At 52.8% G+C, this 25,896-nt stretch overlaps 3 protein-coding genes across 3 annotated transcripts in view; 1 reads left to right on the plus strand and 2 right to left on the minus strand.

Moving 5' to 3' along the window:
- APC2 (APC regulator of WNT signaling pathway 2) overlaps positions 1–6,660 on the minus strand; it is a 45,760-nt gene extending 39,100 nt beyond the window's left edge. Inside the window, exon 1 of the mRNA XM_030540264.1 lies at positions 6,488–6,660. Within this exon, the coding sequence (XP_030396124.1) occupies positions 6,488–6,541 (54 nt within the window). The 5' untranslated portion in view covers positions 6,542–6,660. The remainder of the gene's footprint in view (positions 1–6,487) is intronic.
- A 6,525-nt stretch (positions 6,661–13,185) lies between these two features.
- Positions 13,186–13,842, plus strand: LOC115638719 (gap junction beta-2 protein-like). The gene has a single exon (XM_030540649.1). It carries the CDS (start codon positions 13,186–13,188, stop codon positions 13,840–13,842), a length of 657 nt encoding a protein of 218 aa, XP_030396509.1.
- Positions 13,843–19,938: 6,096 nt separating this feature from the next.
- Positions 19,939–24,256, minus strand: RPS15 (ribosomal protein S15). Its single transcript, XM_030540502.1, has 4 exons — positions 24,158–24,256; positions 22,945–23,030; positions 21,205–21,439; positions 19,939–20,108 (listed from the first exon to the last, which is right to left on the minus strand). Exons 1-4 carry the CDS (start codon positions 24,227–24,229, stop codon positions 19,995–19,997), a joined length of 507 nt encoding a protein of 168 aa, XP_030396362.1. The 5' UTR covers positions 24,230–24,256; the 3' UTR covers positions 19,939–19,994.
- Between the last annotated feature and the right edge of the window lie 1,640 nt (positions 24,257–25,896).

Below are 25,896 nucleotides of genomic sequence, written 5' to 3' on the forward strand. Positions count from 1 at the left end.
AGATAATTAGATTGACCAAGAAAGATTGAGAACACAGAACAGGGAGCAATGTGGGGCTCGTTATTTCACCATAAGGCGGGTGGCACTTTACGTGAAGAACGGATGTGCACCTGGCCCAAGGAGCGAATAGTCAAGGGCCTGTGGCAGGGACAGTGGGATGTAGTGACCAGAGCAGAGGACTTGGAATCAGGCTCCTGGGTTCTATCCTCAGCTCTGCGGGGGGTGTAATATTCAGGACATCTGGGTTCTGGTCCCAGCTCTGCCATCGACTCGCTGTGTGACTATGAGCAATGTCTTTCCCCCTCTCCAGGCCTCAGTTTACTGATCTTGTAACTGTGCAGGTTCTCAGGGAAGGGACGGTGCCTCATCACCTGACACTGGCCAAGTGTCTCGACACCTTTGACGTAGAGGTCACGAGCCAGGCACCCGGCGGTGCAGATCACCTCCCGAGGACCTGGCTCAGTGCTGTTACACACTCCAAATGGTTAGGATAGTTTTGGGGAAACATCAGGCAGGAAATCAATTAAGAGAAATGGTGCCTGCCCCCCTGCAAAGCCCTTATGTAACTCAGTAGCAAGCTCCCAATGCCGCTCCCGGCCCGCACTGCCAACCCAAGCCACTAGCCCTCATCTGGCATCAGCCGCTGGCCTCTGTCCCAGCAGAACCTCAAGACTTTGCCAGCAAGGGGAAGAGACTCCCCTCTTCCCCCGCCCTACAGCTGATCAATGCACACAAAAATGGCTGCTGATTTCCAGGCCAGATCCCCAGCTGGTGCATGGCCTCGTAACCCCACTGAACTCATTAAAGGTGACGATTTACACCCGCTGAGGGCCTGGCCCCGGTTCTGAGTCTGGCACAAATCTGCCCCTCTGAAGTGTCTCACTGCACCCAACAATACCGAAAGGGACCGAGTGTTAGCCCTACGCACAGCAAGGTCCAGGCTTGACAGGGCCTAGCCGAGGGCACCCTCTGTGGTGACAGCCCTCTCGACAGCGACCGGCGGAGCCAGGCCATCTGGACCTGCCAAGACGCTTTCTGCAGAGACCCCTGTGCCATCTCCACAGGTGAAGAGGAATTTCATTCTCTCCTGCCCCCCGCCCTTGGGACTATCAGGGCTCCGCTGACGCTCTGGTTACCTTCCTCAGACCTGGAGAAGAGCTCTGAGAAGCCCAAAAGCGTCTCCCTTCCCCCAAAAGAAGCTGGTCCAATAAAAGGAATTCCCCCCCCCCACAACCTTGTCTCTGTCTCAGCCTGGGACCCACACTGCAAACACTCCCGTGTTCATTTCCAGGAAGTCTAATTCCCTGTCGCCCCGCAAGAACCCAAGCGACAGTATCCATGGATACTTAGCCAGGCAAGGTTCCTGATGAGGGGTAAAATCTGCTGATCCTGACACTCGGGAGCCTTCCTCTTCACCGTGGAGATCTGCCGAGGCCACGACACGTCACCTTGGCCCGCGGCTCTCACGTGGCAATGGCCCATTTCAGTCGATGCAGCGCAAGGAAGGGAGAGGCGAAACCAATAGCATTGTGTTGATTGGCACCTCCATGTGCTAGAATTAAAACCACTGCTAAGGACTAGGTCTATTCTGCACCATCCCGAGGCTCGGGAGTCTGAGCTACCAGCTCAGATGTTGTGGGGAGATTACTGGGGTGGAAAGTCAAAACATCTGTGTAGACTGCAGCCTCCCCTTGCTTAGCGAGGAGCTGCCTTTGTACCCAGCTGGGCATTTACAGGGAGGGGTGGGTGCGAGGTGCTTCTGCTGTCGCCTGGGCCTTCTAGGGTGTAGATCAGGAGTGAGGGGGAAGTAGGTGACTGGATGTAGATCATCTGCCTCCATCTCCTGTTGCTACAAACTTGGCCAATAACAGGAGTTTCTTCCCTACCTCTCCCGGCCTTGTGTCCCAGGGGAGCTGGTTCGGTCCCTGCAGGGTTCACCCTGTTATGGGACGTTTGATCCCCAGGAGCCCGGGGTCAGAGGGGAGCTGTGGAAGAACAGGAAGGGTGCCCCCCCACAGGGGATCCCGGGAGAGGTTTATTCTGCATCGGGATCAAGCAGATGGAAAGAAGAGTTTGTGACAGCGAACGAAGGGTGAATAAAGGCACAATAAGCTGTGCCATCGCCCCCTCCCCGGCAGCGAAAGTCAGCAGCTTGGCCACTCCGCTCCCAGCAGCTGCTGTCACACAGATGCCCTTGAGAATGGGGTGCAGAGAGCTGGGTGGGGGGGAGAAAGGGAGAGGGAAATGCACAGCGAGGTTACAAAGGGGTATTGCAGGAGGGAGCTGCACCTGCTGTTGCCTGGCTTCAAATTAGGGCAGGTCAACACTCAGACCCATACTCCACTGTCACCCCCTGGGGCTGCCTCCAGCTCAGACAGGCCAGCAAAGGGGGCTGCGTGGGTGGAGACAGAGGGGCCGGGGGCTGCAGGAACGGCAGAGAGCAGAGGACAGTCCCGACGGGAGAAAAACAGCCTCTCAGTCACAGCAGCCCCCTCCCCAGCAGGTCCCCAGGGGCATTAAACAGCATGTTGTTACCAGCTTCCACTAATTGAAACCGGAGTAAAGGCTGGTTCCAGGCGAAGGGAACCCAGCTGGGGAAGCAAGAAACCCAATAACCAGCAGGGCAAACAGACCCAAGGGAGGGTTTTCCAGGGAACTAGCCCCACCCACCTCTGAACATATCCCAGTCTGTACAGCAGGGACAGTGAAGAACTAGAGGCAGCTCAATGCATTCTCTCCTCCACACCAATAAAGCCAACACAAGCCTCTCAGGGAGCAAAGGGGGCAGTGGAGGGGAACAGAGAACCCCACAGCAACCAGGCCTGGAAGTTCGGGTTCTCCCCAGCGGCCAGTCTCCAAGGCACAACTGATGGAGGCCCCCAGAACGAAATAACAAGGCCACATCTCATGGAGCCAGATCCCGCACGGATGGCCCTGCTGCAGCGCCTAGCAACCCACTGCGATCCCGGGCATCTGTGTTCATTTCGGATCTGGTTTTGCTCTGAGATAAACAAAGCGTTCCGGGCTCAGGACCTGCCTCAGGATTTTATACGTCCACAAATCACCAGAACCACACCAGGAACCAGGATAGATCCTTTCTCTCGGCACACACCCCTGGGCAGATCTGCATCTGCCAGCCCCTGCTCTGGGGGCAGGAGACCTAGTGGGAATGATTAAAGGGAGGAGAGATAGGAGAGGATGTAGGAAAGTGAAGGGAGGTAGCAGGCCAGATCCTGATCTCAGGGACACTTGGGTGAATCTGGAGTCACTCCACTTAACTCAATGGATTTAGGGCTAGATCCTGATCTCAGGGGCACCCAGAGTCACCCCCCTGACTTCAGAATCTGGCCCTCATGCCCAGTGAGGCTGGTGCAGATGCAGAACCGCTCCAGATTTGCACTGGCATCCCCAAGATCAGAATCCAGCCACCAAGAGGAGATGCAGCACATTCCTATTCTGCTTTCAGTTACCCGCACGCAATCCCCCAGAAGTCCACAGGAATGGAGGGCAGAACTGGCCCCAGTATGGATTGTATACACAAGAGAGCAGAGGTGCTAGAGAAAGACCTAGGTGATTTAGGCTCTCCATTGGAGGCGTCCCCGCTTGCTGCCTCAGTTTCCCCTCCCAGCCTTTATCTATCTGGTCTCTTTTAATTGCGAGCTCCTTGTGACAGGGACTGTCTCCTACTGGTCCATGCAGGGCCCAGCACAGTGGAGCTTCTAAGTAACAATCCAGTATGTTTCACAGCGCACCGTCCAGCCCGGATTTAACGGCCGCCCAGGGGAGACTCTTCCACAGTCTCCGAGATCTCACTGCCAAGATCAGAGTCCAAGCCCCCAACCCACATCGAGATTCTCATTGTGCCCGAGTTCTGTCAGATCTCCCCTGCGCCAGCCCTGCCCCTCCCTCTCGCCAGCACCTGCAGACACAGCTATGGATGCAGTGGAAACCTGAGAGCCAGCAAATCTCTATTCCCAGGGAACTAGAACAGGCCCCTGACTGTTTCAGGGCAGGGCAATGTACCACCTGCAGGGCTGGCTTTTGATTAGGGCGCTGGGATGGAACCAAGGAAAGCCATTTTGTGGGGGGAAAGACTCCCCCAGCCAGGCTACTAAACAGGTTTCTGCTGGTTTTCAAGCCTCCCCTAAGTTCCCCAGGCTCCTGGCTTCGCACAGACCTCCTCGCAGCAAAGACGGGGCTGGGACAGGCCAGGAACTGAAAAATAGTGGAGATGTGGAATGGGTACAACCCCAGAGCAGAGAGGGGCAAGAGACAACAGTGCCTGGGCAGCAGAGGGGAAAATAACTGGGGGAAAGAGGACTGGCTGCCTCCTATGCCCTGAGATCCCACCTCCTAACCACGCCTGTCCAGCCTGGGAAGTGTCACCCAGAATCAGAGGCTCCATTAGCACAGGAGCATCAATTCACCCCAAACAGGGAGGCGGAGGCAGAGCCCTCCACCTGTTCGTCCATGCTGCGGAGAGCCTGCCCCAAGGGTATGATGCAAGAAACTGCCACTGTCCCTCAATCCTGCCCTGCCGCCCCCTCTGCTATCTCAGTCCTGGGCTCCCTCCAGCCCCCAACCTCCAGTCCTTCTGGTGCCCCTCAATCCTGACTCACAGCCCCCCTGCTACTCCAAACCCGGGCCTCCCCTGCCATTCCCAACACCCAGCTCTGCTGAAGACCCTCAGTCCTGCCATGCACTCCCTCGCCTCCTCCAGGCCCCTGCCCCCAGTAAGACGCCAATGCCTTGGAAAAGCTAATTTGCAATGAAATTCAGGGCGGTCTCTGCTGCCCGGCACAGGCAGTCTCCTCACAGAGACGTCAGATACTCTGCATTCCCAAATGAAGCCAGACACCAAGCCCAGGTTTAACATTCTGCCCTTCCCAATTATGCACCAGCAATACAGAACTGGGCAGCACAATTAGAGACACCAGCCCCTGCCCCTCCCATGAAAACACCCCCGGGATCTAGGAGAGACATACAAGGTCCAACCATCAGCCATCACTCAGGCCTCCAAATTTCAAAACAATGCTGCCAGCAGGCTTTTAGGGGGCGCTGCACAGCCTGGGGGACCGTTTGATGTCTCATCGCAAAAGATGGAGGCCCAGACCGCTTGCGGTCACTAAGAGATCCCCTGGCATTTCCCCTATGAGTCAGGAACCCCGGTGTCCTAGCTAGATCCCAGTGGGGGGGGGGTTGGGGGAGGGCATTATGAGCTCCCTGAAATTCCCTGCATTGAAGAGACGTGTTGTGCCATGTGTTTAGTTCAGCGCAGCTGCTGAGCTCCACCCCAGAGACAGCTGCAGCTCAGCGTGTACGTGCGGGGATGGTCTGGGATTCTGCTGGATGAAAGGCAATACGATATCAGGCCAAATTCCTTCCTGGTGTAACTCCATTGGAGTTGGCGGAGTTACACCCAGGATGGAGCTGGCCCATCGCTGTGATTGATGCGCGGAGTGGGCAGGCTGTGAGGGTAAGAGGATGATCAGCCAGAACAACAGACCTCTGCATCGATCCAGCTCCGCCCGCACCCGCCACTGGTCACCTCCCCTTCCCCCAGCACAACAGACCCCCCCGTCAACATCCCTGCAATCCCCCAGCCATGGAAGCCGCGAGCTGTCAGGAACCCAGCAGAACCCCGCCATGCAACCAGCAGCACCGTAACCCTTTGTGGGAAGCCCAGATGCCCTTTCCCCCACCCAGAGTTCATAGCTGCGTGGGGGGATCCGAGGTGCAGAGCCCTCCATGCAGAGGCGAGGATGGGCAATCACTGTACAGATGATGGAGAGATGGACAAACAAGGCAGGCAGAGCAGCCGTCATGGATCTCTCTGCCTCTCCAGACAGACCTTCCCCTACCAAGCAGCATGCGGAAAGCTCGGCTGCAAGGCCCACACTAGCCCTGCTCTGTCTGTGATGCAACCAGCGCCGCTAGAAAAGGCACCCACACCTTGCCATTGTGCTGAAGCCAAGGCTCTGCCTCCCGCTGCAGGGAGCTTTGTTTCCATTCTACAACTCACAGGGTCCCACTGAACCTGCTAGATCTGATCTGACATCATAGCACCGGGTCGGCCTCAACCCGAGCCAGGACACGCATGCTGCAGCCACGTCCCCCCAAGTCTAGGCACCTCCCCATGCCATGGGGCTAGACACGGAGGAGACTATGATTTCAACCGTGCCTCAATCTCCCTCAAAATAAAACAGAGCGTGGAATGAAAGGCCCACTGCGATCGCTCCATGCGGAGACCGCAGTCCCATAATGTGCCCCCCACCATCTATGTCTCCTGCAACAACTCCCCCCCCAAAAAAACCCATGCAGCTTCAGGGAGGCTGCTGCTGACCCTGCTTAATATGCAGCTCAGGTTGGCAGCCTGAATATACAGCTACCAGCAGGGGGGAAAAATACCATTCCTTTTCTCCCCAACCCGCGTCAGCTGGCTTTGCCAGTCGATTGCACCTGAAATATCTGTCGCCTTTTGCTTTACCTCATCTCCAAAGAAGGTCGAATGCAGAAAGGACAGGAACCAAAGCAGTCCCATGTAGCCTGCATCCTGCAGCAGCTGACGCTGTATCTGTCTCTCTCTGTCTCCTCCTAAAGGGCTGGGTCCTTGGAGTGGAATTTTTTTCACAAGTGCCGGGCTCCCAGCCCTAGGTGGCGGCAGATCCCATTTGGCTCCAGCTATTAGACCTAATGCAACAGCAATGAAAACGGAAAATTCAAGTGTGCAAGGCTAGCTAGCTGCAAAGGAGCGTGAGCCTTGGAAAAAGATGGGGGTGGGCAATAGACAAGACCTGAAGAGACAGCAAGGGAGACGTTGACGGTGCCAGAAGTGTCAGGGGGACGGCAGGTCACATCTGAAACAATCAGATGAAAATACACAAATCTCATCTCAGACGAAGCGAGGCCAGTGATCAGCTGTTCTCCACAGCCGCAGGCCAAGAAGAAATCAGCTAAGTTTGCAGCAAGGGAGAATTAGATTGGATATTAGGCAAAACTTTCCGACTATAATGCTAGTTACGCTCTGGAAAAGGCTGCCTCGGCGGGAGTTTTTGAGAACAGGTTGGACAGCCACTGCTCAGGGATGGCCTAGGTTTACTTCATACCGCTTCAGCCCAGGGGGTTGGGCCTCTTGACGCCGCGTCCAGCCTGATAGTCCTATTATTCTATTCTGTAAACGGACAAAAAAAATCTTTCCAGAACACTCCGTGATCGTTAGAACCAAGAGAACTTTAATAATCAAATCTGTTGCCTTACCACTTATTTCAGTGTAAGTAATAACTCGGAAGCTCTGGAGGTGCCGTGACACCTTTAACACCACAGTGGTGTCTCAGCTGCACGACTACAATGGCTTCAACAGGAGCTCAGCCGGCCACATGCAAAAATTCCTTTCTGACCCTTATCATCTGAGAAGCAAACCCTCCACCTTTTCCAAACCCCGTTCCATCAGACATGTGTCTTCTCCGATTCTCCTTTTAGGCCCTGATCCTGCAATCCTTCAGCACCTGCAGGATCAGGCTCTTACTATTGAATTTCACTTTCTGAGGTGGGGGGGGCGTGCAGAGCCATGGCCCCACTGAGCTCAGTGGGAGCTTTGTCTGTCTATTTCTAGTCAGTTTCACTTCCTGGTTCTCAGGCCCTCATACTGAGGACAAGTAACAGCCCTTCGTTATCTGTCATCTTCGCTCCCTAGTCGCAAAGCCCCTTCACAAAGAGGGGTTAAAGTTCACCCTCATTTTACAGATGGGGGAAACTGAGGCACGGGAAAGGGAAGAGATTTGTCCAAAGTGAGCCAGTGAGTGAGAGGCAGAGCCAAAGAATAGAACCTGACCCTAATGCCAACTCCCTTCTCATCTCCAGACCACACGCCCCTCCCAGAACTGGGCGTACAGCCCAGGAGTCCTATTCCAGCCCTGCCACTGCCTCATCCTATCAGGGGGATTTCCTCCCTTTATGCCCTCCTGTCGGGCAGCGAGGCTGCTTCCCTTCCGCCCCTTGCCCTGGCCTTTTCAAAGCCCGGCTCAAAGGGGAACAGGTGTTTTGTAAGCTGCAAAATCAACACATGGACCCTGCAGGGGATATAATTTTTCCTGATCCTCCGCCATGCTTGTGCCCTGGAGCATAGAGATTGTAGCTAAGGCTTCAGAGCAGTTCTCTGCAGAAACCCCCACGCCTGCCCTAATGGTGGCATAGAGCAGGGTCTAAGTTTACTATCAGGCCACTCCATGCTCATACATCTCGTGTGCCGACAGTACAGAGGTGACACGAATGACCTCGCAGCCTCCCAGCCTGTGCAATGACATTCTGCTCCCTTCCCCTCTTGAGGGCTCCTGGTTGGTTCTGTTCTAGCCTCTTGCCCGGTCCTGGCTGCTCCGAACCAGCCTGAGCCATGAACACGCTTGCACCTTGCATGCTACTCCACTCTCTGCTATTTACAGCAAAACAAAGCAGCAGTGGGAGAGGTCCCTGGGCATTTCCTGGCATCCTCAGTTCGTGGGAGGAGACGGGTAGAGAAGGGTGCCACAGGAAAGGACCCTCCAGCTCCAGGAGATGTTGCCGAACAACCTCTAACGTCCTTGAAGCAAACTCCCAGGTAAAGGGAAAGTTAGGTTGGATCCTCCTGCTTAGTTCTCCCACTTCTGCCCTGCCCTGCCCCTGGGCTGTAGCTAACTGCCCACGTCCTCAACAGGTGTAAACCGGGGTCACTCCCATCACCTTCCAGGCTAGGCTAATGTACCCCAGGGAGGATCTGGCCTGTTATTTTGTGAATGAGGAAGGCAGTGCTGCCGCCTCTCATGGCATCTCAGGCTTTCCTCGAAGCCCCAGAACTTTTCCACTTAATCATGTGGACCAAAGAGACAACTGAGGGGGGACAGGACAGAGGTCTATAAAATCTTGACTGATGTGAAGACAGTGAGTAAGGAAACGTTCTTTACGCCTTCTCATAACACAGGAACCAGGGGCCACCACGTGAAATTAATAAGCAGCACGCTGAAAACAAACAAAAGAAAGTTTTCCTTCATACAACGCCCAGTCAACCTGTGGAATTAGTTGCTAGGGGATGTTGTGAAGGCCAAAATTATAACGGGGTTCTAAAAAGAACTAGCTACGTTCATGGAGCGATAGGTCCATTGATGGCTATTAGTCAGGATGGGCAAGGATGAAAACCACGCTCTGAAGCATCCCCAGATCTGTTTGCCAGAAGCTGGGAATGTACGACAGGGGATGGATCACTCAATGATTTCCTGTTCTGTTCATTCCCTCTGGGGCACCTGGCATTGGCCGCTGTCGGCAGACAGGATCTTGGGCTGGATGGACCCTTGCTCTGAGCCTGTATGGCCGTTCCCCTGTTCTTAATCTCACTTTATTTAAAAAAAATGAAAGCTACGTGTCTGGCCCTTCAGGTTGCAGAGAAGAGCATGAAACTCTGACCCAGGGGTGGGCTAAAGGCTGAGAAACCAGGAGACAAGGAAAAAGAGCCCACACGTTATTATAAATCTCATGATTTCTAAGCCAATCTCCGGATTCTGAGGGTCTGAATCAGTATTTTTGACCGATTGGGTTAGCGAGAGTGGAAGGGATCTGGTTAGGGAGCGACCCAACAGTCACAATTTGCTAAAGCGAGTCTGGGCTCCCCACTCAAGACCCCATAAAGGGCTTGATTTCCAGAGGGCGAGAGCAAGACACTTCCTGAAAAACACACCAGGGCTCTTTGAAAGTGTCTCAGGTTGGGCCCTCCCCCAAAATGGAGGCACCCAAACTAGCAAGCACTTCGGAAAAGTTCAGCCAGAGGCAGCAGCACCAACTGGATTCTTCCCCGGTGCTGCAGGGGAAGGCTGGATGCGGCTCAGCTGAGAATCCAGCACAGCTCTTGCCTCCCGTCTCTCTTTCCCCTGTGCAGCGAGGCAGGGCTGGCCCCTTCTCTGCAGCTGATCTCCATCTCAGGGGGCTTTACCCATGATCCGGGCGGTTTCCTCTCTCTGCCCCGCCCCGGCCCTGGGATCAGCCTGGCCGATCAGTGCAGTTCATGAGGCTCCCAAGAGGGCTCTGGCCAGACCCCAAGGGGATCAATAGCATTGAACGGAGGCGTGTGCCCTGCCTGGCCTCAGCAGCAGCAGGCTCCAGCCACGTTAATCTCCTTTGCCACTGAGCACGCTGGCCACAGACTGCACAAGCTTTCCTCAGCCCCGGCTCCTCACTCCGGGCACCCACTGCCCCCCACTGCTGTTCCAGTCCTGGGCTCTCCAGTACACAGCTCTGCCAACGCCCTGAACTGCAGCCCCCCGGCTAGTCCCGCGCTGGGACCCCCACACTCAGCTCTGCTGATGCCCCACAGTCCAAACCCACCCCACTGCCCCTCACTCTTCAGGTACAAATATTCCATGCCTGGGCCACTCCTGCGCAGTTAAAGCCCCTCCTCCCACCCTCCCGAGGATCAGCTGGCAGCTTTCTGCAGGGGCAACCTTTCCCCCCCCTGCCCCGCCCCGCCCCGCCCCGCCCATTTCTCCTTTGTCTGATTTCCACTGTCTTAGTAACTAAGATGCCCATTTGAAGGCCCAGCTCAGATCAGGGCCTCAGTGTGCCAGGTGCTGTACAGATGGAGTGAGACCATTCCTGCCCCAAAGAGCTCCTGATCTAACTATACAAATGGCAGGAGGGGAAACTGAGGCACAGGGCAGGGCAGGGACTTGCCTACAGTCACCCAGCAGATCAGTGGCAGGAATAGAACCCAGGTCTCCTAGCTCCCAGGCCACAGGGTCAGCAATAGCCATTCTTCCACTAGCCAGGCCTGGTACAATCCCACCCAACCGAGATGGCCAGCATGAGGCTTACCAGAGCAGCTCAGAAGGTGAGGGCCAGGCCCTGCACCGTGCTAAGTTTAGAGAGTGATGGAGTCATAGCTCTGAATACAGGGAAAGGTCCCTGGGGCTCTGATCAGGACCATGAGGCACAAAATCCTGATGAACTGATGCAGAGAAGCGAGAAGAACAGCAGCTTCGCCTCCCACCACTGACCGAGGATGGGGGAGTGGGGGGTGGAAGCTGCACCAGGGTCTCTGCACTGGTGGGCCAGCAGAAATCATTGTCACGTGACAGCCTCCAATAAGCCTGTTGAAGAACCCATCGGGGAACAGGCAGGTTGGTCTGCAGGAGGAGCCGAGACGTGAGAGGACAGCTCTCCTCCAAAGCTGGAAGGGGCAAGGTCACCCCCGTGTCCCCTGAATCTTCGCTGTAGCAAGGGAGCAGGGAGTGGGACACAGGTGTCCCGGGTGCTGCGCCCTGCTCTGGTAGTCAGGACTCCTGGGTTCTCTTGCCAGCTCTGGGAGGGGCATGGGGTCTAGGGGCTAGAATAGAGGGGGCTGGGATCCAGGACTCCCTATCAACAACATGCTGGCTAAATGAGTGCCATTGCCCCTCTCTGTGCCTCAGTTTACTCCTCTGGGAGGGAAGAGAAGTTGAAGCCCTGCAGAACACCACGAGACAAGCCTTGAGGCAGAGGAGCAAATCACCCAGTCTTCCCTCTGCCAGCTCTCAGGGAGGCAGGAACATGCAGCCCCCATCTATCCCCGCTAGGTCTGCAAGTGAGTTTCCAGCCCCTCGCAATCCGTGGTGTCGACAGATCAAACAATGTAGCAGCAGAGACAATACCTGATCTTCATCCATCGCTGGAGGTCATCTAGCCAAGGGCTGGTGCAGCCTCCGTGCCATGCTCAGGTCTGTGCCCACGGCAGCTTCTTGGCCAGGCTCAGGTCTGTCCCAGGACTGACGCGGGTCAGGCAGGCAGAGGCTCTGTCTCTCGGCTCCACAGGATTGGTGCTACGGCCCCAGACTTGGAGCCCCGTCAGTGCGCCAGACCCCCCAGGGGTCTCACTCTTCCTCCAGGGTAAGCCAGGCAGCTGGACCTCTGGGCCTGGTTCACACCGTGAGCTCCGTTCAGCGCGTCCCACTGAGACAGACCCCTGAGGGAGCGTTAACGCACCTCGCCCAGCATTTGCAGTGTCACCCCCACGGCGCTGTGGAGAGGTCGGTTCGTTCATTAACTGGACCCGACCTAGGAAGTTTTGGGTAGTCAAGAGAACTGAAGAGTAAAACAGAGCCCATTCTGGTTCTGCGGGGAAGCCCTTGGCTCAGGCTCTGTCTGTCTGACCTCCTTTGAGAGACCCCTTACTCCGTCCAGCAGCCAACTCTTACCCCCACACCTCACCCTCTCCGGTCCTTTGATCTTGAGCTGGGGGATTGTTGTTCATCTGCCCTGAGGAGAGATGGGGAAAGTCTATATCCCTTTGGGATGTTGGTCGCTAGGTTCCAACGTCCTGGCGATTGGATTCACTGCTGTCTTCTCAGATGCTCCATTTATTGGAAACTAAGGCCCAGACAGCTAGGTGACACCCACACCTAATTCTCTTCGCCTGCCCCGAAAGCAAACAGTCCTTTTCCATTCCAATCGGTAACAATGCAGCACATGGAGAAACTGAGGCACAAACAGGACTCAAACATTACAAAATATTCCCACTTAGGGACACTCTCCCTCTAGGGAAGCAAGAAGTCAGCTCCCCCACCCCTGTTCAAAGGCCCAAATGTGAACCTCAGCCCAGCACACATTCTGCCAGCTCTTTCTGAGCCTCAAAGATGTGATCCTTCCAGCCGGAGCAGCTCGTTACCTGTCTCTCTGTGGCAATGGAGTCCTCTCTGTTAACGCAATACGACCTGCCCAGACAGGGTGTGTGTCATAAATGTAGGATCTGAACCTGGGAGCTGGGCCCCATCGTGCTGTGTGCTGCATGCACAGTGAGACTGGCCCTTCCTCACAGAGCTTGCAGTCTAAACACCCCAGATAGACAAAGGGTGGGAGGGGAAACTGAGGCACAGAGCAGGGACGTGACTTGCCCAAGGTCACCCAGCTGGTCTGCGACAAAGCCAGGAATAGAAGCAGGGTCCCCCAATGACCATACCCTAATCACTAGCCTGGCCTTCCTCTCTAACAAACATCTTCCATCCCCCATTGCCTGTCCTTCCATCCAGGCGACAGTATTTCTAAGGCTGCGACTGGGCTGCTCTCTAATGTAATCCAGAGGGTTCTAACCCGTTTCTCCCCTCCTTATGCTCCCTACAGGCCAGGTGTGACAAAGTGGGGGACTGTCTTGTTTTTTCTACCGTCTATACTCCCCTTCCCCCCCAGGCTGCCATGGAGGCGGACGCCGTCGCAACCCTGTTGAGCGGCACCAGCGCACACGCCCCCCGCCTGTGTCGGGCTGGCTTGGCTGTGGTCTTCACGCTGCGGCTGAGCACCTTGGCGGTTGGAGCCAAGACCCTGTGGCGGGACGAGGTTGGCGACCTGGCCTGCAACGCCAGCGCGGAGAGCTGCCGCCGCACCTGCTTCGCCGCTGCCTTCCCCATCTCACCCTTCAACCTGTTTGCACTGCAGCTGGCGGTGATCTTCAGCCATGCTCTGGCCAGCTCCTGGCACTTCCACCCACGCGGTGAGGGCACGGGCAGCTGGCTGCAGCCCGCGCTCCGGGGCAAGCAGCAGCGGCTCTGGCTGCACTTGGGAAGTCTCCTGGCCAAGGTTGTCCTAGAAGGCGTCTTCCTGGTGACGTTCCACACGCTCTACAGCCACTTCCCCATGCTGGTGCAGTGCCCTCCGTCTCCCTGCCCGCCAGCCGTGACCTGCGCCATCCTGAATGCCGAGGAGAAGGACGCCTTTAACCACTTCATGGCCGGCTCCTCCTGGGCTTGTCTCCTACTCAGTCTGCTGGGGACGCAGCACGCAGCCGTTCAGATCTTCCAGGAGGCTTCTGGAAAAGCTCTACGAAAAGGCACAGCCAAGAAACTATGCGTGTAACTGGCCAGGTGTCACAATGACTCTGCCTGGTCACCAGGGCTTGAGCCCGTGACTTTCAGTGCAAACTAGGAGCCACTGTTGCTTGAGCTAAAGGAGTAACTCCTCCAGCAGATAGCACCAGTAGGCTATTATCCTCTATTATCCAGCCTCTAACAGGGGACAAACGCACATTCTGTGTTACGGTGAGTTGCATTATCACCGCAGAGGGAGCTTGAGGATGGTGGTGGAGGGGGTGTATATAGGAGTAAGGGACACAGGTTTTGTCATTTCTTCATCAGTCTTGCCCAAGAGTGACAGTTAAAGTGACTCTGAAATGACCTCCAGCAGAAGGTCAGACCCTTACGTAACAAAGGCTGGCAGCTCTTTGGGACAAGGACCGTTTCTTTGTGCTGTTTATACAGAACTGAGGACGATGGGGCCTGACGCCACATTAAGGGCCCCTGGTGCTACCGTGATACAGGTAATAGGACAACATTTAGACAAGGGAATTTAAGCCAGGCAACAGGAATCAGCTGCAAAAGGGCTGAGCTAATTGTGTGGAATAATCTCCCAAAGGGAACTGGGAAAGGGCTCGTAGATAAAGACATTTAGAGCTGGAGGAGGCAAAGCTCTCGCTGTTTATCTACTTACATGGCCGACACCAGCAGGCCTGAGTTAGTGGTTATGCTCACACCCCCTCTATAGGGCATGGAAATATTAGCCTCATCTTACAGAATGGAGGGGCAGGATAAGTGCAGTGATTTGACCGAGACCACCCAAGAAGTCTGTGGCAGAGCCAAGAAGTCCCAGGCCCAAGCCTTAACCCCCAACCCAACTTTCCTCCACGAAAAACCACCCGGCCCTGGCAGGAGCTGGATGCGGACGGCTTCTCCAGCTCGGAGGTCCCAGGCATCTACACTTAAAAGCCATGTGTGTTCGAAAGTGCGCCGAGAGAAGATACCAGAGAAGAGCTGAATGAATCTAAAAAGCTGCTAGGAAATCTCAAGTTGTTCCTCCAAATTCTAGCTGAGTGTTGTGCATCTGATTTAGACTCTTCATCTCAGGAAGGGTTAAAAGCTCTGACCCCAGCAGCCAAACCCACACTGCTTTCAGAGAAAGGATTTTGCAACGCAAATCCTCTCGGATCAAAGGGCTTGTCTACATCAGAAAGTTGCAGCGCTGGTGAGGGAGTTACAGCGCTGCAACTTTGAAGGTGTACACATCTGCAGGGCACCACCAGCGCTGCAACTCCCTGTTTGCAGCGCTGGCCGTACTCCCGTTTTGTCTCGGGTGTAGAGGATCCAGCGCTGGTGATCCAGCGCTGGTAATCCAATGTAGACAGTTACCAGCGCTTTTCTTGACCTCCGTGGAAGGAGGAAGCCTCTGGTAATCAAGCTGGTTTCCTTTCCCGGTTTGCTCTCTCGGTCCCGGAGCCACCCAGCAAACCGCAGGGAAGGAGACCTGCTTGCTCGGGGTTCCGGGACCGAGAGAGCAAACCGGGAACGCCGCGGTTTGCTCTCTCGGTCCCGGAGCCACCCAGCAAACCGCAGGGAAGGAGACCTGTTTGCTCGGGGTTCCGGGACCGAGAGAGAAAACCGGGAAAGGAAACCAGCTTCGCCGCGGTTTGCTCTCTCGGTCCCGGAACCCCGAGCAAGCAGGTCTCCTTCCCTGCGGTTTGCTGGCTGGCTCCGGGACCGAGAGAGCAAACCGCGGCGTTCCCGGTTTGCTCTCTCGGTCCCGGAACCCCGAGCAAGCAGGTCTCCTTCCCTGCGGTTTGCTGGCTGGCTCCGGGACCGAGAGAGCAAACCGCGGTGTTCCCGGTTTGCTCTCTCGGTCCCGGAACCCCGAGCAAGCAGGTCTCCTTCCCTGCGGTTTGCTGGCTGGCTCCGGGACCGAGAGAGCAAACCGCGGCGTTCCCGGTTTGCTCTCTCGGTCCCGGAACCCCGAGCAAGCAGGTCTCCTTCCCTGCGGTTTGCTGGGTGGCTCCGGGAACGCGAGAGCAAACCGCGGCGAAGCTGGTCTCCTTTTCCAGTTTGCTCTCGCGTTCCCGGAACCCCGAGCAAGCAGGTCTCCTTCCCTGCGGTTTGCTGGGTGGCTCCGGGAATGCGAGAGCAAACCGCGGCGAAGCTGGTCTCCTTTCCCGGTTTGCTCTCGCGTTCCCGGAACCCCCCTTGAAGCCGCCCAACAGCGCTGCAGTGTGGCCACATCTAACACCACTTGCAGCGCTGGTTGCTGTAAGTGTGGCCACTCTGCAGCGCTGGCCCTATACAGCTGTACTAATACAGCTGTAACAACCAGCGCTGCAAAATTTTAGATGTAGACATGGCCAAAGAGAAAGAGGTGGTAAGCAAATGTCACATGATCTCCAGAAATATTGACCAAATGGGAATAATCTCACAGCGACATCTGCTGGCTAAAACACACAACCTGGCTGCATGCCAGCCTGGCCTGCAAATATCCTTCTGGCTCGCAGGCAGGGTAGCCTAGAGGTCATGCGGTTTTACTACAACAGCCTGTGCAAACATCAGTCATTGAGACAGTTCCTGGAGCCGCGGTAACGGCCATGTAGTAATATTTACGCTCATGCACTCGCCTCTGGGTGGCTTGCTGGCATTTCAGCACCGGCGTGATCTATAGAGCATGAAACACCTGGGGACATGGTTCTGCTGGATGAAGCAGAAAATGGTGTTAAGAGTAGCGGGCAAACACAGCAGGCACAGAGAATCGCTGTTTCTCTTCGGGGATCCCGCAGCACTTTGCTGTACCAGCAGTGCCACCCCTGGTGTCTCGTTATTATGCAGGATGGCTCAATAGAATTTCTTTCGCACTGATGCTCCTAATGGGTTAAGAAAGCTGCATTCTTTAATCAGAGCATTGCTGGGGTACCTGGAAAACAAATGGATGCAATAGATACAATAGCTAAGTCTTAACAGTGAATGTGTCCCCAGCCATTCATATGGAGATTAGGTTTGGGGCACAAAGGACATTCCAACACCAGGCAACCCTGTTCTCTCCTTTCCAAAGCCATCCAATTCCTCAGCTATTATTTAAGCTCCTGGACAGGCAGTCATTCGGGAACAAGGGGAGGGTGCAAAGCCCCTTTATGAATCTAGGCTATTCCAAAGAGAACAAAGCTGGTAGAGCATGAAAAGGCTTTTTAGAACCAGCCACAAAAGATCCCCTTTTGAACCCTGCTGCTGACAGACCTGACGCCCCCGTCATACGCCAGCAAAGAGCAAGTCAATGGATGTCAGCCACGCTGTGTTCAACGCGGGTGCTGGGCCGGGCACCGAGGCTGTGGTAGTTGTTTTGGTAGGAGAGTGCCAGGAGAGGTAAATCTGGCATTGGTGAAAGATCCTGGATTGGTAGATCAAGGTCAAGCCGCACAACAGGTACAGCAGAGAACAGCAACACAAGCTTCCCACTAACACACCCGCCTGTATCTTGTCATATTTAACTGTAGACTCCTTGGGGCAGGGGCCAGCTTTTTGTCCTATGTCTGTACAGCATCTGGCACAATGGGGTCATGCTCCAGGACTAAGGCTTCTAGGGGCTACGGTAATACAAATAAAAACACTCTCAGCCTGGCTACAGAAAGACCATCTTTTTAAGGGTGTCCAAGTCCTCCTGACTTCTCTGCTGAAACTGCAATGGTGGTGAGGTTGTGGACACATGTCCCATAGGAAATGAAATGAGACCCACCTGTTCTTTTTACACAGGCCATCAAACAGCCATCAGGGTAGTTCCCATTGACCTGAGCCCAATTTGCGACGTTCATTACTAAACCCCCACATAGGGAACTGAATGGATAGCAATGGACACGAGACCATTATGTAGCATCTTTCAGCTCCAAATGTCCCAGGCTAGTTTACAAATCAACCTAACACTGGAGTGTGGCAGCTTTGGGGAGAAACGTAGCAACCATTAAATGTGGCCAGGAAAGTGGCATTACCAGCCTCAATTATAGGCCTTACAGAACGGTTGGAGCTTCGTACTAGGTACATTAGAGCTAGAGGGGTTATTCTACCTACCGCCCAGAAGGGTTCATCCCAGCCCCCACTAGCTGTACTGTGCAAGAGGCATCTCCCGGCCAAGAGGTATTCAAGTTCAACATCACTTAGCTTGCAAGCTCTATAAAAGCACAGGCCAAAGGGAGACCTCAGTAGTTTGAAGAAAAGGAGCCAGGTTGCTCCAACCCCCGTGCTTTAAAACATGTTATCATGAGACGTAATTAGAGGAAGCTCCCAAAACTCTGCATTTCAGTCATTTGGCTGGCGTCATTGACTGAAGTTTCACACACCCGCTGCCACAGGCAGACGGGAAGCTGTTGAACCCATGTGAGATTAGACCTTTGAACAAACAGTCTTGGCAAACCACATGAACTTCTGTTTGATCTTAATATAACTAGACAAGAAAAGGAAAAAACTGATGAGACCAGAGCTGTGTCAGAAGGACTGAAAACTGGAGAACCAGGGTCTTAATACACAAGCCCTTTAATAACCATGCTTCCGCCATCGGGAACCTTTAGTAAAATCCTGTTTCAATTGAGTATCAAATTACTTCTAAAGAAAATTGTGCTACAGAAAGCCATGCAGCTGTACAGGAGCATGCTCAGGACACGGTATTTTAGACAAGTCCCAGTAGGGTTTCATTTATTCAATGTTTTTCTTTCCGCTTTTACACACACCCAAGAATGAAACCACTCTGATTAGCTGCCATACAGGTGTGTGTTTGTAGTGGAAAAGGATTCTGGACCTCTCAAGAGTACAATGAATGAAACCAGCATGGGATTTCCTGGGACAGACCACGTAAAGAAAAGTTGCATTCACGTTTCTAGTCCATCTTCAGTGTTGTTCTCTAGCATTTACCTGTCGATTATGCCAGATGAGAATTTTTGGCACACTGGGATGCATCATTGACCTACAGGGTTTATTATAACATATTAAATGTTTTTGGATGTCATGGACATTTGGAAAAAAAATATTTTCATCTTTTTCTGTCAGCCACAGCTTATTACGTCCTTCAGATGTTCAGGGTAACCACCACATTTGTTTACGCTGTATCAGCATCTTCATGGAAGTAACAAGAAAGGCCTTAGTACAGAAAGCAGCTGTGCACAGGAAGGGAACATACTTGGAACACCAAACCAAAACACACTCATTAGCTCTCCAAGTGGCAGCACCAGCATACTGACAATTGTAGAGGATAATGACATCTAAGAACTCAGAGTGCATTCCTCAGATTATAACATCTAACAGCCAATAAACCTGATCTCTGCCTCCCTTTAATATTCACTATGTGCTTAAAAGATTCCAGAAGACTGGGCATATGGCCTGCCCCCCCCCTGCCCACCACACCACACCACAAAGAGGTGTGAAAGGATTTTACTCCTGCTTTTTAAGTACCAAGACTGTTAATTCTATTCTTGCAGGATATGGGTTGTTTATAGGATGACCAGACAGCAAATGTGAAAAATCAGGAGGGGATGAGGGGGTAATAGGACCCTATAAAAGAAAAAGACCCCAAAATCGGGACATCTGGTCACCCTAGTTGTTTATAATGAGCTCTCATTCCTTCATTGAAGAGAAGGTCTCGAATCTTTACAGGGACATCACGACTCCAAATGGCGAGTGACTGTAATCAGTAAATGTTCTAGGACAGGCTGCGTAAGATCCTCCCCCACATTTAGCGGTTGTGATGTCACTTCACCAATCTTCAAGTCAGTCTCCCTGGGCTAGACAGCATCAGAATATCTCACGTTAAAAATAAAAAGAAGAAACATTTAAAAATTCTTATCAGACCCGCAAAGAAGCTTATTAGGGCACAAGCCCAGTCCCTCTCCCACCTGCCATTAGAGACGACATTCCTAGACCAACTCATCAACAAGCTGTGCAACTGGGGACAAGACAGGTGGAGTATCCCTTACCCCACCTGACCTGTCCCCATTTGCACAACACAAAGCATTTTCAGTGAGCTTAAGCAGACACATGGACCCAGATTCCCTACAGGATCCCCGGGCCTTCACACAAGCTCCTAATGGCATGTAGCTTCAGAAGGGACAGCCCAAGTGGAAGGGAAATTCTCAACACATTACCCAAAGAGACACCAGAGACAGTGTCGGGCAGGAGCATTTTCTTTATTTACATATAGAAAACATTTTCCCGAAGCAACATTTACTTCAGAGGAATGAACCTAGATGAGTGGGTGGCACCAATACCAGGTCTGCCATGTTTCACTGGCTTGTAAGTGATGGAAAACTCGCCCAGGTAGTGGCCAATCATCTCGGGCTGCAAGAGAAAAGACAGGAAGACTATTCAGAAACAGGATTGATCTGATGTGACAAGCAGCTGAGAGCCTAAAACGAGAGAGTACCTTGCAAAGACCTTGAAGAGCATCTGAGGACAACCTGGATTTCATGACACAGATGTCTAACTCCCATTTCATGTCTAACTGCCACCTGTGCCTTTAAAAAAAAATCACCCCCACGTGTCCAACTCAAACATTCCCCAAACCAGAGAGCCCAAACAGGTCAATCTACCGTAAGCCCTTCAACAGGCTTTCAGGTTAGATTTCAACCACAAACAAAGCAGGCAAAGAAAATGTTGGTCAGTTGTTTAATCCTTCCTTGTAATATCAGATCACGCCACACTGCACCTGCTGGCTACTTCATTTCCAGTTAGATTTGCAAGTCGGATTTCTTGATACAGCAAGACACACTGGGCTCTGTAACGGAGCCCCTGCTCTGTCACAACCAGGCAGGTGAGCATAGGGATGAAGGGGTAAGGACTGCCCCAAAGGATCTGCCTACATTGCAAGAAGCAACGTGTTCTTAACTCCCGTTAGCTAAGCCAAGTTAAGAGCAAGCTTTTTGTTGCACTGCAGACAGACCCTTCCCTTGATTACTTCTCTCATAAACAGCAGCACTATACACAACTGATTCATTCACTGATTTACCAGGTGGGCAAGCAACCTCTTGCAAAACTTCAGGCTAGGTTTTAACAAGCTAAGAAGAAAAAGGTTTGTATGCAGCACATTCCCTGAAGTCAGACACCACCTTCTCAAAGGAAAATAGAAAATGATTTCATGACAACAAAGTTTTGGGGTGCTTTTGTTTTTTGTTTTAAACAAAAAGCTCTCACAATAACCTGCCTTTCATAGGTGTTAAAGCCTCATACGCAAAGACTCTCCTCCAAGAGACAGAACTGGCCAAGGTCCCAACTGGAACAGAAGTTCAAGCAAATTAAAGGGCAAATGGTTTCACTTTCAGAATCAATCCACTGCAGGAAAATGCTGGAGCGGAGACAAGGCCTAAGCAAGCAGGATGCTGGTAAGTTTCTGGTGCTATCAGGCAGTATTTAAACTTTTTGCTCCTGCATAGCTCACCTTGATTTCCACCTGGTTGAAGGTTTTGCCGTTGTATACGCCGACCATGCTGCCCACCATCTCGGGGAGGATGATCATGTCGCGCAGGTGAGTTTTGACTACCTCTGGCTTCTCCATGGGAGGGGCCTCCTTCTTTGCCTTGCGAAGGCGCTTCAGGAGGGAATGCTGCTTACGACGCAGGCCGCGGTTCAGACGCCTGCGCTGGCGAGCGCTGTACAGCTGCATCAGCTGCTCGCTGAAATAACAAAGAGGACCAGATCAGCTGGGGGGAGAGATAGCTCAGTGGTTTGAGCATTAGGCCACTAAACCCAGGGTTGTGAGCTCAATCCTTGAGGGGGCCATTTAGAGATTTAGCTGGGGATTGGTCCTGCTCTGAGCACGGGGTTGGACAAGATGAGGTCCCTTCCAACCCTGATATTCTATGACTCTAAAGAAGAGAGTCAGCTCTTCTGTAACATTTAGATTCAGTGAGAAAAGGAGCGAAACACTGGACCTGGCATCAGGACTCCTTGGTTCTATTGCCAGTCGTGGGAGGATGGAATTATTTCTTCACTGTTTGGAAAGATTCAGGAGCGAGCAAATCCATAGTCTAGTACTGCTGAGGACATTCCAATGAGATGCAGAGTCATGTATCAGTTATTAACGATGTTCGTTGCGGTTACCGACTGCTTAACGGTCAACCAAGAATTGGGCTAGGTGCTGTACCAGCACACCAGCAGATGATCCTTGCCCCAAAGACAGCCAGCCATGACATCAAGGAAAGCCACAAGCCGAGTGAACAATGTGCAACAACTTTCTGAGGGTAGATTTACTTAGAAGGGGGTTAACTAAATGGAAAGAGAGGAAGCGAAGTGGATAAGGGGGCGGGGCAAGCATGGAGCAAAGCTGAGGTGAAGAGATGGAGAGATGGAGCAAACAGCCAATCAATTCAGGGCAGCCAAACGTCCAGAGAAACTGCAGAAAGGTTTCTGAATGGCCAGAGGTCCCTGCTCTGGCAGCTTCCCCTCCTGCAAGCTGGAGTCTAGGGCTCCTCTCTGCAGCTGCACCGCACCTGGGTCCTAGCACCCTCAGTTAGGAGTTCTCCCTTGCACAGTTCTGGGCCCATGGAATGCTGGGCGAGTGGCCCCAGTTTGACACCACCCCTTCTCCCACATTCTGGTATCTTTAATTTGGACCAAGTGATACGAACTAATATGGCAAATTACTTCTACCGGAACACGCAAGTAAAATAGCAGAGAACAAAATGCTACTTCTCCATAGCTCTTTGGCCTCAAAGATTCCAGGTCACATCACCCATATTAATGCATTTACCCTAAATTAAGTCTCCGGGAGGAAGAGTGATAGTATCTTTATTTTACAGATGGGAAAACTAAACGGAAGATATGGTCCTGTTATAAGGTTTTTGCCTGAGCGGATAGAAAAAAAGCCGTTCTATCCAAATTAAGGAACCACAGCTTAATCCCAATGAACTCCTGGTTCAGAATATGGTCCACTATCATTGTTAGGAGATGAGAAAATAGAAGTCCTATAATACACTTGGCCCCAAACTATTTCACAATCCTGTTTAAACCTGGCTAGTTCTGCAGTGAAGACAAGGCCTATGCGCCTGTTGCACAGAATTTAGATGTCTTGATTTCCAGTCATGGCCTCTCGCCACAAGACTTGCCTGCATCTCTTAACATAACCTTGTTGCTTGGTTTGGTAACGGGAGAAGGGTGCCAATAAGCAAGAGTTTCTTACTAGGACATATCGAGGAGCTGATCCAGATCGACACCTCTGTAGGTGAATTTCCTGAAGGTACGTTTCTTCTTCTGTTCGACTTCCGCCTGGATTGGGAGAACCAGAGGGAAAACAGATGAGGCCTCCAAATTACAAAGATATCCAAGCAGGCGTGATATTCTGTCAGATACCTTTGCTGCCCTGCTCTCATGTGTTTACCAGCCCAGTTATTGCCTGCGTTTAGGTGTTACGGGGGAAGAGGAGCACATACATGGCAGTTCATTAGTCGCTGTAAAAGTGCTCTGAAGAATATAAACGCTGTGTATTCACAAAGATTCACTGTTAGATAAATATTAATGCTCCTTTCACTTTGGAGCACACAGACCTAACTGAACCCCCACCCCAAAGGGTGAAGCATTCCCACGGCTTAACTGGGCACATCCATATTCACAAGAGGTTGGTTACGGGACAAATCTGGAGCCAGTTCAGCCGGGAGGAGCACAAGGTACATAAACCAACCCTGCTCAGCATGCTCCCATAAGTTTCACAGCCCTCCACATACCCACAAACACACCTTCAGCACCATGTCCAGCCCTACAACAATCCACTGCTCCCCAGAATGGCCCACAAGTTCCATCAGCCTCCACCAGCAAGCACCCCACATAGAACATGCGCACAATATTACACAGCACCCCTAGGACCACATGTGCCATTCACACACAGTCTCCAGACAACTTCCTGGGTGCCCCATTCTGCCACAGCACACCTTACACACGCTCAGCCCCACAATGCACCATGAGCCCAGCTCCACACGTTGTACACAGACAATCTCACAACTCGGCCCCAAGACACAACGCTCCCTTAACACAGAGTCACAGCCATCACCAACAACACAACCCGACCTACCAACACTGCACACACCCGCAGCACCTCCAAGGGCCCCCCAAGACACATGCACAACTACCCCCCATCACAATCCCCCCCCACTCCTCCCCCGCCCCCTCCCCGGAGAAGGAGGCTGTCTCCCCGCCCCCGCCAGGGCCCGGACCCGGACCGGGCTGTAGCAGCTCAGCCAGGCCCACGGCCAGGCCCAGGCCAGTTCCCCCCCAATACAGCCCCAAGCGGGCAGGGGGCAGCGCCCTCCAGGAGTATCGGCGCCCGGAGCCCCGGCCGAGCCGGCCCTGAAGCGGATGGAGCCGGATTAAGGGCTCCGGCCCACACCACTATCACCCACCATCTTGGCCGCGTCTCTTCCGAAAAGGCTGGTCTCGTCCGAGCGGCGCCTGATATCGCGAGAGCAGAGCATGGGCCAGACCCCGCCCACTACGGCTTCAGCGCAGCGGTTCCGCCCTCACTGAGATTTAAAGGGGCCGCCGCTAAAAAAAAAAAGTGGAAGGTGTAAATCTCGCTGCATGTGGGGTGCCAGCAGCTACATGGCTCACCCATGAATTTCTAGGGCATCTCCCTACCCCAAAACCCTAAGGTCTCACCCACGGTGGCACCATCTCCTCCACCACCCCTTCCACCAATCCCACGCTTACTCCTAAAGCTGGCAACACTGGGGGCGGTTTTCTTAGCACCCCACCCCTACTCCTGTCTAATATTATTAATACTAATCACAACCAGTACTCAGCTACCTGCGCATGGGGTATTTCTTGCAGCTTTTTGCAGCACTCAGCAGAGAGATGAAGTAATAAAGGAACCATTGGCAACCCTACTTATTCCCCCCAGCCTGCTCCAGGCACCCACTTAGCCCAGTCCCCTCTGGGCACCCACCTAGACTAGCCCCAGCTGAGCACAGCCCCCACCGTGGCACAGGCTGATTCCCAAGGTGGCTACCTTGGGCACCTTGTTTGGGTACACACCCAGGTCCCTGTGGAATCCCTCACCCACATGGAGGTCCTTATCCAGCTCGACCTACCACAGAGGCCTGGTGCTCTGTCCTGCCACCTTTCCTGCCTGGCTTCTGCCCCAGAAGTTGATGCCCCACCAGCCACTATTCCATGCTGGGGATGTTTGACCCCCCCCCCCAATCCTCAATCCAAGCAAATATCCTAGAGAGGTCGGCCCTCTGTCTGCTCCCTGAAGGCAGGGGCAGCGTGTTGGTTCTTCACATCCCACTTGCAATCCATCACTCCCATGGGTGCTGCTACCTGCCAAGTATTCATCCACCTGACCCAGCCCTCAAGGGCTTTTCACTGGAAGTGGGTTTCAAAGTAAGCATTTCCCCAAGGTTTTAGGAGACTCCCCTGGACTGTAGGCCAGTCCTGGTTGTCACCTTTCGCCCACCCCAGAGATAGCTGCACTTCAGTGATGCTGTGTGCAAAGAGCTTTGGGATCCTGTGGCACAGAAGATACTCTGGATCAGACGTGCCCACACCAGAAAGAAATATTGGAACCTCTCCCCATCAACTTGGGAAGAAGGGGGTGCACATGTCCAACGACATGGAATTGAGATCAGGAACCAACCCTTTTTGGGTGTTGTAAAACACAGTAAAGTTAACTGTGAGAATGAGAGCAAAAATAGTATGGAAATAGCTATTGGTTAAGCAGTTTCTATAAAGCATTTCCTCAGCCCACTCTTTGCATAAGTTCACTGGAGGCTTGGGTTAGGAGCTGATCGAATATTTTCGATTAAAAAGCATTTTTTACAGAAAAATGCCTTATTGGGTAAATGGAAATTGTAAGGGGAAAGATTCCATTTCAGTCAAACTGAAATTTGTAGAGGAAAAAAATAGTTTAAAACTGAAAATTGTTCAGGTTTCAATTTGTTTGTTCAAAGAAAAGTTGAAAATTTTTGAGAAAAATAAAAACTGTTCCCCTCCATTTTCATCAACATTTCTCACAGGAAAAAAAAAAGTCACTCCCTGATGAATTCTAGTTGTTTTGGCTAGAATACAAAGTTGAGTCCTTGTGAGCTTTAACAACCAAATTAATTTTAAGATAAAAAAAAAAGTTACAGAAAGAATATTT

Source organism: Gopherus evgoodei, chromosome 22 (assembly GCF_007399415.2).
Source record: "Gopherus evgoodei ecotype Sinaloan lineage chromosome 22, rGopEvg1_v1.p, whole genome shotgun sequence".
In the NCBI taxonomy this organism is placed as follows: Eukaryota; Metazoa; Chordata; order Testudines; family Testudinidae; genus Gopherus; species Gopherus evgoodei.